This window comes from Monopterus albus, unplaced genomic scaffold (genome assembly GCF_001952655.1).
Source record: "Monopterus albus unplaced genomic scaffold, M_albus_1.0 scaffold63.1, whole genome shotgun sequence".
Taxonomy (NCBI): domain Eukaryota; kingdom Metazoa; phylum Chordata; class Actinopteri; order Synbranchiformes; family Synbranchidae; genus Monopterus; species Monopterus albus.
This window is the reverse complement of record NW_018127943.1, coordinates 2,256,757-2,272,653: the sequence shown is the minus strand read 5'-3', so window position 1 is coordinate 2,272,653 and position 15,897 is coordinate 2,256,757. Positions and strand designations below refer to the sequence as shown.

The 15,897-nt window shown below is 39.0% G+C and overlaps 1 protein-coding gene across 19 annotated transcripts in view; it reads right to left on the bottom strand.

Annotated features, from left to right (window-relative positions):
- Positions 1-6: 6 nt before the first annotated feature.
- The window catches only part of ptprk (protein tyrosine phosphatase receptor type K), a 103,513-nt gene continuing 87,622 nt past the window's right edge, over positions 7-15,897 (bottom strand). For 3 of the 19 annotated variants that reach the window (XM_020603949.1, XM_020603954.1, XM_020603955.1), the window contains 19 exons: positions 14,750-14,785; positions 12,889-12,900; positions 12,303-12,490; positions 11,062-11,161; positions 10,296-10,441; positions 9,097-9,114; positions 8,514-8,550; positions 8,284-8,381; positions 7,727-7,843; positions 7,477-7,631; positions 7,213-7,348; positions 5,005-5,154; positions 4,215-4,388; positions 3,302-3,319; positions 2,425-2,556; positions 1,842-1,967; positions 1,496-1,659; positions 1,124-1,259; positions 7-451 (listed from right to left, as the gene is read on the bottom strand). In XM_020603949.1, coding sequence (XP_020459605.1) covers positions 398-451; positions 1,124-1,259; positions 1,496-1,659; positions 1,842-1,967; positions 2,425-2,556; positions 3,302-3,319; positions 4,215-4,388; positions 5,005-5,154; positions 7,213-7,348; positions 7,477-7,631; positions 7,727-7,843; positions 8,284-8,381; positions 8,514-8,550; positions 9,097-9,114; positions 10,296-10,441; positions 11,062-11,161; positions 12,303-12,490; positions 12,889-12,900; positions 14,750-14,785 — 1,997 coding nt within the window. In that variant the 3' untranslated portion in view covers positions 7-397. The remainder of the gene's footprint in view (positions 452-1,123; positions 1,260-1,495; positions 1,660-1,841; positions 1,968-2,424; positions 2,557-3,301; positions 3,320-4,214; positions 4,389-5,004; positions 5,155-7,212; positions 7,349-7,476; positions 7,632-7,726; positions 7,844-8,283; positions 8,382-8,513; positions 8,551-9,096; positions 9,115-10,295; positions 10,442-11,061; positions 11,162-12,302; positions 12,491-12,888; positions 12,901-14,749; positions 14,786-15,897) is intronic. The other 16 variants (XM_020603960.1, XM_020603964.1, XM_020603963.1 and 13 more) reach the window with 13 other exon arrangements.

Genomic DNA, 15,897 nt, shown 5'->3' with positions numbered 1-15,897 from the left:
TGCACATGGAGTACTGCAAGTGAAACAGCACGATGCATCAGGTCCACAAGAGGGCGCTGTGGTGGCAGGCTAAACATTTAAATGGAGCCCAGAACATACAGAGGCCCACTGGCACTCAAAAAAGCTTTACAATAAAAGGAGTAAAAAGGAGTTACAGCTCCTGCTCTGTTACACCCCCAGTAGCTCCTTCTGGCATGAGTCTGAACTTTTCCCTCTGTTTAACTGTACAAGCAGCTGATTTCACTTGTGCCATTTGTAGGGATGCAAAACGGATGCTACACGATGGCCACCACAGAGGGGAGCTGGGGCCAAGCAAAAGCACAGGGCCATACACACGGGAAGAGAACAGATGTCGTCCATCTCTTCTTCACTTCCTCCTCCTCCTCCTCTCCGCTCTTTAGGAGGACTCAATGAACTCCAGGGCCAGGTCATAGCAGAACCGATACTGCTCCTGTAGGTACACAGACACACACTGGACTTCAGATCTTCTGGCTCAGATATTCATATGTTGGCTAAAGCTCAGTTCAAAGGAGCTGCAGTGTTTAAGGTCTGCTCATTTTGGTTCATTTGCACATCTTCTTCCTTTTGTGAAACATATTAGCTTTAAACTTAATACAAGGTAAATAATGAAGGTAAAAATAAAGTAGGAATGTTGAATTATTCATTTTAAAGGGTTTTATATGGCAATGATGGCACAGATTATTTATTATTTGAGACATCACTAGCCCTGAACTGAGAACACCAAACAAATCAGTTAGGCTCAATTTTACAATCATTGAAATTGTGCTTCTTCTTTAGTGTTGCTGTCATCAATAACGTGTGGTTCAGACAGCGTTTTTATATGCAAATGAGTGATTAAGGGCATGTCTACATCTATTTCTAAAAGGGGGAGTGGAACAGAAGCTGGTGCACATAGGCCCAATTCCATGACAACTGAGATTTATGAAACAGAACCAGGTGTATGTGTGGCTTTATAAATCTGCAGAAAACAACGTAGTCAAGAATCTACACGGACTTTATTGTTCATATCTCTAACAAAGTCTAATACTGTATGTTGTATTTTTATAAATATTTTTAAATGTTGTCAATAAACCATCTCTCCCTCTGTCTGTACTTGTCTCACCGGGGTGTCCACCATGTTAGGTTTGCTGTTCCTCAAGGTTTTTACAGCGTGAAAGACGTCGACCACACTCTGTCTCTTGGCCATCTCACACACAATGCTGCTGGCGCAGAACACTCCACTGCGACCGCCTCCATTTCTGGAAACACATAGAAAATAATACAGCTCTCATTACCTCTAATATGCCTCTCGTTAGCTGCACGTGAGATGTTACATGTTGCACACACTAAACCTCCTGTGTATATACGTCTTTAGACAGTTGTGGCAACATTTTTCATTCCTTTAACCTTCACTTGAACAAATTCATATATTTCTTTTTTAAATTTACTTTTTCAGACTAAACAGAGATGTTAACTGTTTTTGCTGTGTACTCACAGACAGTGCACGATGGTTCGCCCCTCTCCCTCCTCCCCCTCGCGTTGCCACTGGTCCACCTGAAGGATCAACTTGAGGAAGGAGCGTTTGGAGGCGGGGACTTCTCTATGCCCCGCCCACCCCAGGTACTGAAACTGACGAACCATCAGGTAGCCTTCCTGAGGCTGAAGGTTCAAAGACACACACATTTAGGCACTGATTCAGTTCATACGCAGCCTTGTCCTGACAGAAGAGATAAGTTAATACTTTCTTCTTCATTTTTCAATCACACATTAAAGCAGAACTGGACAAGCAGAGACCCACAGGAACCACAATAAGACAAAACTATATAAATCTGAGTACTAACCCGGGTGAGGTTGCAGACTCTGAAGAGTCTACTGATAACATCACAGTCCATCGAGCAGGACATACACTCCACCTGGACGGGACCGTAACGCAGCATGCCCTCCTCTGGCCAGTACTGAGGGCAGCCCTGAGTGGAGACAGTTACCGTGTTCAGATACAAAATATGAAAGGAACAACATCACACTTTAATAAAGACAGAGAGAAACAGAAATGCTTTAAGCATGTTTGTTACGGTTATTATTTATTCTCAAAATTAGCCTTTCTTCTCTATTCACAGACTGGAGTATAATAAGATTTTCATCTGATACAATGGCCAAAATACAGTAACTTTATCTGTGCAGATTTGCTACTGTTGCAAATGTCCATAATGTCCATAATGTTTGTCTAAGACTGATATTTGAGGACTTGTTCTCCTTCCTTCATTGCTTAAAATGTGGGTGTACAATATGTTAGTTACATGTGCTTAAGAGACTAAATATAAATATAGGTTTACAGTCAAATAAAGTTATTACAAGTTATGACACATTGTTCATTGATGTTGTTGCATGAAAGCTTTGCATCTCCAAACGGAAAAAGTGAACTACCTGAGCCAGGTCAATCTCATTGAGCATCACCAAACTGGTACATCCATAGTCATAAACCAGACGCCAGAAGTCTTTCACTGTGTTAGGCAAAGGATGCTGGGTAACAATGAATGCAGCTGGCTGCCTGTAGCTCTGCAGTAAGAGACAAAACAACTGGTATCAGGTGTTTCATACACACGTGTTTCTCACAGAAGCAGGTTTTTCATACACATCCTAGACATCTCTCCATATTGTGTTGCCTAATCCTTTTCTTTATTACATCCCTCATACACACATCAAAAACATACAACAGAGTAGAGCGAGACACACTGTGGTACACACTGAGCATACAGCACACATGAAAAGGTGAATGATCATGCAGTCGGCCTACCAAATGTGAAGGCGAGGAGCATGCAGTACACTTTATACTATATATATATATATATATATGTTTGTAAAGATAGATAGATATAAAAAATTCCCCACTCGCCCCCCCCACTTTGGAGTGGTCTTGTATTCCTTTCTTCAAGCTCGGGTCCTCTACCAGAGGCCTGGGAGCTTGAGGATACTGCGCAGTATCTTAGCTGTTCCTAGGACTGCACTCTTCTGGACAGATATTTGTATATGTATATACTATATATATGTAGTTATGTTATCGTTCAGCTGATTCAGGAAGTTCTTAAAAGTTTTAAAAGAAATAGCAAAGACAAAATCCACTAAAGGTTTAGTATGTGACATGGGTGAGAATGGCTTGAATGATGGAGGCAGTGTGAACATGAGCACAGTCTAATGTCGAGGGTCAGGGTCTAAATGGCTTTGCTAAACATGGGCCTGGCAGAATGACACTAAAGCCATGAAACAAATCCAGTATTGGAACTTTGACATAAAATCCCATTACCTGGAACTCTTCTGACAGCTTGGTTAGGGAGAGGCCAAAGGTAAGTTTAACTAAACTTTAAAGGAGAATTTGAAAAGCTGGACTTATTTCAGTTTTACCACAATAATTATATTTTTGCTCTCCAATAGCTTTGTTGGAGGTAAGCCAGGTTTCTTTCCACACCATGCATATATTACACCTTGTGTTTCAACCAATAATATGAACTTACGTACTGTTCCTACAGCCCACCCTGTACTATCTTTTCCTCCCTCTCCAATGTATATTGTTTCTCAAAACAGAATGGCTAATAAACATTAACTTACAAGTTGACCTGACAATAACCAGAGGTTTGTATTTTACCTCAAATTTGTACCTACTTAATGACTTTGTTTTTCAAGTCATAGTATATAAGCAACGTGTTGAGACAGTGTCAACGGTTGCCAATCTAAGTAATGTTTGGGTGGTGGCCAGAGAAGCCAGTGGTCTTTTCAGAAGCTGGATTTGTCTCTAGCCTTCTGCTGCTAAAACCACAAACACAGCATCACACAAACAGGGAAGGGAGTCTCTGTGTGTGTGCACGTGTGAGTGCGTGTTGTCTGTACAAACACACTGTATGTACAAAATTGTTTGCATGTTCATGTGTTTCTCTTTGTCATCAGGTGTGTTTAACCTCTTAAAAGTCTGTTTCATTTTCAACAAATTTGTGACTGCAGTTTGGGACAATAGAATTTTATTCTACTTTTCTACATTGTACAGGTACTAACTGTGTTAAAAGCAACACATGTGCAAGTCTAAAATGTTACTTCCACATACAGTATACTCATCAAATAAGAACACCCAGTGCAAAATGTCCCAAACTACTTTTGACTAATGTGTTGAAAATAACACAACCATGCCATGCTGTATGTGCATATGAGCATGTTCACAGACTTACATCCATCAGAGCAGCATTGATGTAGTTGCTGCTTTCTCCATCTATTGTAATAAGGAAGGGCAGGCATCTGTCAGGAGGGAGGCCATCCATAAAACGGTTCTTATCTTGGTTTCTAGGCAACAATGCAATGCTGCAGTCTTCAGGCTGTGGCTGTGGAGTCACCGAATTTAATGTCTGGACAAAGAGAGATGTTTGGTTAGCAAAGCTAGGACTGAAAGGAGGGTCCCAAGAAAACAAAAATGTATCCTAAAAATCTACCTAGTCTCCATAAAATGTTGCATTGCTGATAAATTAGGTTCAGCTGCACAGATTAGCCTTTACTGTAAGTGTATAAATTGCATGGTTAAAATTGTTTTTGACTGCTGGACAGGACCGAATATAGTTAGATATTAGATCTGATAATATGAGAAAAGCCAGGAAAGAATTTAGAATCTGGTTCTTTCATTACATTGTGGCTAAATATAGTGATTAGATGCAGTACTATCATCCAAAAGCTCAAAAACTCTGCCAGAAATGATGGATTTAGCCATACTGTGATGAAGCTAAATGCATACTGCTCCATACTAAGCATATGGACGAAGAGGAGAGAAGTGGTTTATGTTACATAAGTGGATTGAGAAGTTTCTATTTACATTTTGTCTATTTATTTTTGCTCTGAATATTTAGGTTCTAAATTTAAATGTGAATTGAAGTTGACCACAGTATTTTACAGTTTTAGATCTTCAGTAGGTGAATGTTTGATATCCATAGTATAGATTTGTGTCACTTAAAGAATTTTATTAGGTTTTACCTGGAACTCGTCCTTCAGATGTGATGAGTTGGTCTGGGAGTCGATACGGATCAGCTCATAAAAGGCCGCTTTGAACTCGCAGACTGGTATGGCTGTTTCTCCACATAGACAAGCCTCTAGTATGGCATCATGGATGAATATGTACTGCTCCTGAAGATGTACAGTTCAAGACATATTATCATATCCCCACACGTTTCACTCCTACAGTAGATAAAGATACTGGTGAACATTAAAAAACACACTCATGGATTACCCAAATGTGATACCAAATGAAAGTGAGCATGCAGACATTGTGAGTGAGTGGTGGCTGATGGGAGATGGAGCTGTGAATGAAATGATAATATGACTGTTTCGGCAGAATGACGCATAAGGGACTGGGTCAATAAGATTATTGTATTAAAATAAGGGGGATTTATCTAAGGGTCATACAAAAGGTGTTGCTTTCACCGGCTGAAGGGTCTGTTATTATTTTACCTAAAAGGGTGTTATATTTAGTACGGAGAGGGATACAGGAAGCTACAATGATGGGGTTTTATTGCCTGACATATGGTTTTCTGTGTCAAGATTTGTGACTGAATGATGTTTTTAAAGGTGCGATGTGTAAGATCTAGAAGGATTTATTAGCAGAAATGGGCTATAGTATGCAGAATTATGCTTCCATTAATGTATAATCACCAGAAAATAAGAATTGTTGCTTTTTCTTTAGCTTAGAATGAGCCTTTTATATGTACAGAGGAGCGGGTCCCCTGTCATAGAGTCTGCTATGTTGTTTTTACCACACATTGGCTCTAGAGTGTGGATTTTGCATTTTCATGTTGAAGTAGCAGCTTGGAGTTGCACATGCCTGGAAGATGAATAAGTAATGTTCAAAACAAGAGGAAGTATTGTTGTGAGTTTAACAACTATAATTAGAAGAAATGGAGGTTAGAGTTAGCTGATACTGTAACACAGAAAAAAGGAAGAAGGCATGAATCCCTGTCGTCATAGAAGCAAAGACACAAAGAAGCAGGATGAGGATAAACATTGGTGTGGCTTTTTCCAGATGACAATCCCTTATGAGGGACAAATGTTTCCAGAATGATGTTGAAGTTGCCTGTTTTATGCTGGACAAAGTAATTGAGCCTAACAAGTAAAGTTAACCTAAATACAAGGTTTTATTTGCCAACTTTAGCACTTTAGCACTGACCCACTGTGGTCAAGTGAGCTGCTGTTAACTTTTGCTTGGTCAAGTCAGCCGCACTTGTTTTCTGAGTGCGTGGTTTGTCTTACATTTATCATAATCACTGTAAAATGGCTGTGAGGGCTAACACAATGCTCTACATTGCAATCTGCAACCTCACCAATAGATGTCACTAAATCTCACACACTGCACCTTTAAGGGTGGGTCCTTTGTTCTGTTTCAGTACCAGGGGTTTGACAGATACTGGTCAGAAGACAATGGCAAGTTGGAGTGTTTTTTTTCATGCTGGCATATAAATAAAACTCGTTAATAACACTCAAACAGGGTGACTGTGGTTCAGTGGGTAGCTCGGTCATTTCGAATCATGGTGCCTGCAGTCCACATGTCAAAGTGTCCTTGGGCAAGATCCTGAACCCCCAAGTTGCCCCCGATGACTAGAGCCATTGGCGTGAGTTGGCGCCGCAGATGGCTGCCTCGGTTCTGTACCAGAAACAAATTCCTTGTGTGTGTAACATACTTGGCCGAATAAAGGTGATTATCCTTATCCTTAAAATATAAAAGAAGAATTTCCATGACACTAGGTGTTTTCACTTCTGTCTGTGTTAATATTAGATATTTCATTCTAAATTTACAGAAAACACTACTGCTACTGCTGTTACTAACATCATGATGTTTACTGAGGATCATGTCACTGCCACTTCAGTGTGGGATGGACGCACAGTCACAGTGTAATTCTTGAGCCTATCACTGGATGGTGCCAAAGGATGACATTTTCAAATCCTTGAAAAAGCAGTTTGATGGATGAAAATGACTTTTACCTTTATTCAAATCGTGATAATATTCGTACCAAGAAATATATATTACATCATGTTTACTGTGTTTATGTAGCAAGATTTCATGTTTATGAATGACAGATGGTGAAAGATGCTCGATGTAGTCATCTCAGCGTGCACCACGCTGATGGCTGACTCTTACACTGAGTATATTCTAAGATGTGGATGCAGATGGAGGATGGGTAATGCAGTCACCTCAGTCTGTACCATGTTGATCCTCCTGGAGCGAAGAGCCTTCACGCAGTTGTAGATGTCGACCACCCCTTCTCTCTCCGCCATGTCCAACATGATGTCAATGACTATGAAACAGCCTGTACGCCCTGCTCCAGCACTGCAGAGGGAGAAAGGGACGTTTTAATTTCTACAGAGCACGGGATATTTTAAATAATCAACATATTTCTAATCTTATTTATTATGTGTGGTAGAGTGCATGTAGGTTGGCATGTACTATGTTTATACCTGCAGTGAACCACAATAGGCCCAGCAGAGGGTGGATTAGAGATTTTCACTCTGCGGATGAAGGAAAGTAGTCCTGTGGCATGATATGGAACTCCATGATCAGGCCAGCCTGTGAAGTGGAACTGCTTGACCTCCCGCACCTCATTGAAGCCACGCTGAAAAAAGACAAAAGATAAGTTTGGGTTACAGCTAATTCAACGATTTCAAACTCAAACATGTTGCAAAGCGTAAACTAAAAAATATCACTAACCCTTTCAAGTGTAAATGTGCGAACCACATATTCGGCAAGAGGTTCAACCTCCACGAATGTCACCTTGAAGTCACCATACACCTCTGCATCATCTGGCCAATACTTATAGCACTTGACCTGTTTAAATAGAGTTTAAGTATTTAATCAAATAGAGTTGTTATGACCCAGCTCAGCTAGCAAAAAAGGGAAGCAACATAAGGTAAAAGAAGCTATTTATTGTGTATGAAAGTTATTCAGTTTACAGAGGCCCAAAAATTAAACAAACTGCAAAGGGAAAGGGCCTGTGGGCTTTGCCATACAAAAAAAAAAGAACTGAATCCAAAGGGAACTCCTAACCTGGAGCTTTTGTAGTTATCATAAATTGTGTTCCTAAATCATGGGAAATATAGCATTTTATGTAAAATAAAAAATATAGCGTGATACATAATATAATACATCACAGAATTCATCAGTAGGGCAGCAGATATGTGACAATAATCTCTAGATGAGTGCTGGGAAAAGCCTTGCATAGCTGAACCTCACAACGAAGAACAGAGGAGAGAAAGAGAGAAACCTACCCTTCCAACTTCCACCAGGTTGGTTACCATGACGATGCAGGCCGACTGTTCCTGCCACACCATCCTCCAGAAGTCATAAACTGTTTCATGAACAGGACCTACACACAGACATACATTCGGTGCTTTGTATTTTTACTATGTGCAAAGGAAATACTGTTATTTGTATCCTGTGTAACAGCAGTTGTGTAGAATTGGTATTAGGTGTTTGAGCAGGTGTTGTAGTCTCTTACCTTGAGTAGCAATGTAGTGACTTGGTCTCTGGTAGCCCTGAAAACAACTCCAGTTACTCAGTATGCACCCAAAGTCATATTTCATGCTAAAAAATATATTAAATAGACTTGTTTCCACTTGGAGACATCTGCAGTACAGCAGTAGATCTATCAAAAATAATCTGTATTCATTGAAGGACATCTCACTTTTGCACTTAACATTAGTCAATTTCCAAATGATCAAAACAAGGCTAAAAAATACATATCATAATAAAGCACATCTAAAATGTAAAAATGATTTATGCCTGTTACCTTAGTAACAGCTGTCAGGTATGAAAAGAGTTAGAGCAACCACTGACTGGAATGTCTTTAAGATAGTAATTCAAAAACAGAGATTATGCATAAGCAAATTCACGGCACACTATGATACTGGTGGGAGACCAAGATGGAGTGAAATCTTTCATGCAGCAGAGACCTCAGCAACTCAAAGTATATGGACAACATGACTCGATGTGGGTAAGAGCGAGTTTAAAGGAATGGCTGTAGAGGTGAACGGGTGTAAAGGTTTATGGCCATGAATGAAAGAATCCACAGTGATACTTACATCCCTGTACAGCCAAATCTATAGCCCAAGCCACAGGCAGAAAGAACAAGTGGAAGAAAGAAAGAAAGAAAGAAAGAAAGAAAGCACAACCATGTCAGTGAGGATCAATCAAAAAAAAAAAAAGTTGTACTGACATAATGAGTGTTTGAACAGGACATGCAGAAAAAACATGGTCTAAAACACAGAATTAGACTGAATAGAAAGGACACTTAGGTTCAGTCACTAAACATTACAGTTATATATGTACTGATATTTCAGCTTTTTTTAATAATAAAGTACATTTAAATATAGTCTACAGAAACTCGAAACACCAGGGAGTGTCCACTCTATTCATTATAATTCTAGCTTAATGGGAGTGACAGCATGCATGTAATTATTATAATGGCAGCTAATGAAAATAAAGAAGAGTATGCTATAAACAGTATTAGCATTTTAAAAAGCACAATGTTGAAGACTAACATGCAGATGATTGTTAATTAACGTGTAACATGACAGTAGGGTGGAGGGTGGAGTGGCAAATAAACAGACAGGTACTATAGATGGTATTATGGATTAATGGACAAACAATAGATAAAACTAGCAAATAGATGATGAATAGTATACTGACAAAATGGACCAGATGGATAGATGGAGGATAAATGCAGAGTTAATGGAAATACACGTGTGCTTTCTTTCTGAGAGGTAGATGTAAAGATCCATACCAGTCTCATGACTGTATGTTAAATATGAAGCTATAGCTAGCAGACATTTATGTTAGGTTAGCTTAAAGAGAGGGAGAAATAGCTAGTCTGGCTCTGTCCTAATATAAGAAAATCCACCTACCAGTACCTAAAAAAGTCTAAAGGGGTTATATAGGGTTATTTTAAAGAGGGTAAGTTCCTCTCATCTTACTGGTGGTGATTACAGTTTATTCTTGTTAAACTACTGGGCAATTACAAATAATGGATAAACATCTACTGTTGATATATCTCATTTCTTTGTCTAGTTAAAATGCCATCTAATTTGGCTGTATCAGATTAAGTTAGGATAGCACATTCAGGATGAATAGATGAAAAAATAGACAGACTTTGGAAAAAGACAGCAGAGCTGACATCTGAGAAAGGCATGCTGTATGTATGATGCTTCCACGGTGACTGGATATGTAAAATGGTATGATGGATGACTTGTAGATGCAATAAAGGTATAGAGGCCTGACATACGAGCGAGGGAGTGTGGTTTCGTTGGTTTTGTTGGGAGCCAATAGTAGCATTCGATGCGTTTCCACTTACATCGATGTAGTTGGCGTTGATGTAGTCGGAGGAGGGGTCGTCTTCTATGGGTTGGAGAATAACCCTTGAATGGTCATCTAAAGGAATACACAGAGGAACAGTGTGGGAGAGAGGAAGCCAGAGAGAGACAGTAACATGGAGAAAGAATATTTGTTATAAAGCAGTGAATGGGACTGATGGAGTAACAGCCACTGAAAATCTGTTTCCTCAGTCAGCTTCTTCTGGTGAGTGATGTTCGGAATATTATCTGCCAAAGTTGGAAATGTTTTGGTTATTTCAAGGGTAAGTAAGCTGTGTAACAGTGAACTAAGATCATTGGAGTAACATCCAAATTTTACTCTGATCTTGTGAGTGTAAAGAAATAACATAGGGGAGGCCTTGGATTTTCAGAGCAGAAACTGATGTTTTTCTTTTCAAGGTAAAGGCTACAAACTAAAGATGACTGTGCCTTTGCAGTTACTGCTCATCATCTGTGGAATGGCCTCTTGTAAATCTCGCAGGAGCCAAATCAGTACACATTTCTAAAAAGCATCTTAAAATCTATTTTTTTTGGTCTTGTCTTGACTTTATACCTGCAGCTCTGTGGATTGCACACTTAAACTTTCTCATTTCACCGCCCTCTGTCCTTTTGCTGGATTCCACTTTGTAACACCTGTGCTTAAATGTGACCCTATTTAAAGCTTGTTTGCTAGCTTACAGGCAATAATGTTCCCATAGCGGTTCTTGGTGCGGTTCTGCTCCTTCTTGGCCACATCCCAGGAAGCCGACTGGCCCTCGAAGAAGCTCTGTATCACCAACAACACACACAAAACCAGAAAAGAAAATTACACATCATGGATCCTTAATAATAACACTTCTGCAAGATAATTCTGAGCAGAAAGACAAAGTTGAATGATTGTGTTGCTCTAGTGATTTTATTCCACTGGCACATAAGACGTTAGATAATGATTATTAGATACGAAAACAAGGAGGCATTTAAGAGGCTTGTAGCACTTTGACTGTTTAGTCAATAAGGCAGAAAATACTCTCAAATTAGAAGCAATTTAACTCCAATAGTCATTTTATCATTTTAATGTGAGGCCAAACATTAAAGGAAGCATCGTAATCAGAATAGTACTGATCTTAATGTGTTGCATAGTCAGCTACTGGTCCCTGTGGTACATTTGTAACCAACCAAGCCACTGAGTCATTCCACAGAAACAGTAGAAAATGGATCTTTGAATTTTAAGTTTTATCAAAACCAAACATAAAATATTCTATTTCACAGCATGAGGGCTATGTTAGACCTGCAATTAAATATACTTTGCAAGCTAAGGCACCATTTGTTTTATTTTATTTTATTGTTTTCCCATTATATAAAGATATCAGAGTTGGTTTGTTTCACCCCATCACAGGGCAATAGGTAAACCAGTTCAGTGACAGGGCAGGAAAATTTAAAGTAATACGGCCAAAAATCTCTCTGTGGGCAAAGCTAACACCACACTTAGCATGCAACTAAATGAAAAATGTATGTTTTTATACAAAATACAAATTGAAAACTTCATTAATAAATTGCTTCCCCCATATTTTTTGCATGGTGTGGTGGATATGTTGTGCTTAACAAAGGTTTTCAATCATGCTATTTTAACAAAATATTTAAATTAACACATTAATCCATTTCCCATAAAGAGGGAAGCATTTATGTTCCTAAAAACAAAAGGTCTGAGATTTATGCAATATTGATTGAGTGTTGCCACACATGAATGTGAGAAATGGTCAAAGTGGACATGGGAAAATGACTATAGTTTAACAAAAAACTGTTAAATGTATAAAAATTGTAATTTTATGATTTAATTTAATTTGACCTCATGCTAACAAGTGCACTTGAATTAACGTACTCATGGATTGACCCTGCTTCTACTACTGTTGTACTAAAAGTACTGAAAATAGTAGTCTTACTTCATACTCCTCCTTAAAGCCGTAGCTGTCAGATGTTTTCATCAGGTTGATATGCTGCAGGAGGTCAGCCACTCTGATGGCAGGGTGGAGCTGTCCTGTCTGATAAGGAGATTCAGTGCCTTCACAGTGATACCGAGGAACATCTAGAAGCCTGCTATTCTCTGCTGCAGAGCCGCTGTGGTTCTCATCTGTAAGAGACAAGAAAATTACTAGTCAGATCAACTGCAATTTAATCAAAATTTGAATTGCATTTATCCGTGCCTGCACTCTAGACTCCTAAAAGCAGCATTTTACTTTGTGCAGAGGGGAAAAAACTGAATAAAATGGATCCACTTTGATTCTTATCAGGCCTGAGGGATGACTCATGCAGTAAAAGGAGTTCCAAGGCAATGAAAGATGAAGTGGGCTGGATAAAATCATATACATTCACTGATTACTGGCATTAAAAGAACATTACTTTCACCTACAGTATATACAACAATGGAGAAAATACAAACAAACAAAAAAACAGTACTAGCTGAAATTTCAGATATTCCTGCAAACCAAACCAACCATTTATCTGCTGGTTTTCTCAGTCTATACTCACCTGTGATTGGAACTACGTGGTAAAGTAGCAGTAGAAGAAAAGAGTAAAGAAGTTTAGTCAGATTGCAGGCTAAGGATTATTTGTCAGACTTTAAACATGGACAAAAGTTACAATCTGACCACATCAACACAGCGTGCAAAGCTTTATACACAAAGGATGATCCAAAAAAAATTGTAGATGATGTCACAAAACAACAGCATTACAAAATATGGTATAAGTCTACAAAATGTGTTGGGCTTCTTGTGAATTTTGTCATTTTACTAAAACAACATCTACAGTATCTTTCCCACCACAAATACTCCACTGCCCTCTAGTGGCACCGTCCACTGCTATTTACAGCTACATAACTTGCCTTATCCATTGTAATGGTAAGAGTAGCTGGTTTTCCAAGGTCAAAATTTAGAAATATTACCAGCATCTGTGCAGAAACATACAGACTGAATTGGCTCGTGTGAACATTGTGTCTTTGGCAGAAGGTGAACTTCCAGGTGAACATGTTGGTGCTGTGGGGATAATGTGAACTGACAGTGGAAATGCTGAGACTGACGGGTTGTATTATGGATAAGCCTGGGGTTGTAGCACAACCGACTGATTTCATCTTCAGTGCTATTTATTAACTCAAAGTTTACTCTATCCAACGGATGTTTTCTCTGCTCTGAGGCCAGGTTAGCTCATTACTGGTTTGCTAAGCCCTCGTCAGGCCAATTAACAGTCAACTTGACCCAACACTCCCTCCTAATTCGCTACTTCTTCCCACTCGGTGATGTGATTGGCTGGGACAGATTGTAACTGCAGCCTTCACTCCAAATTAGATCCTATGGAACAGTTAATTAACACAGTTTGGTGGCGCTGTGGATTGTGGATGCCTTAAGGGTATACTCGAACTCCACGTCATGCTGCGGCGTCAACACTAAACTCAAGATAAACACATTGCAGTGCAACACTGGAGCTGAAGAAACATCCAGCTTGGCAAAAATTTCAGCTTTCACAATCAACAAAACAAGCCTGGGGAATAACACAGATGGTAGATACTCAAGCAGGCTTCTAGATCCTGTGCACAGAAAAACTTCTGCCAAAGAGACAGAGCTTTAGGCACTAAGTTGTTCACTGTGACTTGATGTCATAGATTAAATCTGCAGTCGTTTTGCAGTGGCAACGTGACAAATTGTCTTCTGCCTCTTAAGCTTTGGTATCTCTCATTTTTGGGGCAGGCGATAGCATGCCTTAAAACAACTCAAAACTGTGGAAATAATGAGGTCTCTAAGGGAAAATGATGGTAATTACTGTGAATATCAATAACACTCAGTAGGAAACAGAAACCATGACAGGGATTGGGAGTGACTGAATCTAGGGAAAACACAGGATGACAGATGAAGTGTTTGGCTGTTGGAGTTTTTACACAGTGAGTTGGCACTAGGTGTCAAAAAGAGGCAAGAGAGGAACACACAGCTGTAACTTCCTTCATCCATCCATCCATCTAATCTCTTAAATATCTTTGCATTGCTTCTGAGACTAATCTAAACATCTACTTTATGTTTTTGCTGTTTATAGGCCCCTGTCTGTTGTAATATCATAAGCATTAAACATCTAGCACATCTAATTGTAGGTAAGGGGCAACATTGTGGTACCAACACTTCAAACAAGCTAAACTATCCACCCACATATACATAAATGTCAGTGGTCAAAGTAGAGGGCATCGCCAACTTCAACAGCCACAGTTATGAGCACTGTTTACATAAAACCGGAGCCTATGGAATGCTGCACCGGGATATACAGGACAGGGCTTTATGGTGATGATGGGTGATCGCTACAGGGTACTTATTGGTGATAAATGTGACGTATCCAATGCCAGAAGTCTCACCTAACACAGCAGTAGGAACCAGAGGATCATTGGGCACTGCAGGAGGAAACATGGTGAGGAAATGTTTTAAATTTTAGCATTACTCAAACAAACATGAGGAGCCTACAGTGAGGACAAAGGCTTCCCACAGGGAATATTACACATTATGGCATCTGATGCACTAAATTTCACCCGCTTGCTCATTGTGGTCTGGTAAAACAATTAACCATTTAACTTGAGACAGAAATAATTTAAAACTACTTCTGTACAATAGAAGATCAACAGTTGTCTTGTTCCCCTGCCATTTTTTTCAATTTCAACTAAACACCTAATAGTATGGACTGAATCCTGAGTTGACAGTTTTAGAGCTGAAACTATTTGTCGATTGAAAACTTTATTTATTCACCATTAATCAGAAACTGTTCAATCAGTTCATTATTTCAGTGATTAACCAGGCAAAACACATCAAACATAACCTAGTTCCAGCTTCTCCAACTGGAGAATTTTCTGCATTTTTCTGTTTTAAATCATTATTAACTGGGTTTTAACTGTTGGTTGGACAAAACAAGAAATGTGAAGATGCCACTGGGGACTCTGAACAATTGTGTGACATTTTTCTCTCTTCAGACATTTTACAGAAGATTATTATTAGGAATAACCTTGCAACATATTTTATGGACAATGATACACCGGTCAACAGATTTGAGGATGTAGTTGAGAAGTTAATAGGTTTTTTGTGAATGTGGGTCCTGGCTTAGCAAGTACCATTTGTACAGACGTCAACATAAATAACAATACAATTGAAAGGAATATGTGTTCTATGTTTCTGAAGCCAATTGTTGAAAAGGAAATTATAGATATAGTTAACAAATGTGGAAATAAATCATCCAGTGATAGTGATGGTATCAGTATGACAATGGTTAAATGGGCAATCGAGGGGATAAGCAAACTATTAACCCATGTTTTTAACATGTCGTTTCGACTTGGTCAGTTACCCAATAATATGAAAATAGCAAAGGTTATTCCACTGTATAAATCTGGTGATAAGCACAACTTCACAAATTATAGACCGGTTTCTCTGTTGTCACAGTTTTCAAAAATCTTGGAAAAACTCTTTAATAACAGATTAGACACATTTATTGATAGACATAAAATCCTCTCTGATTGCC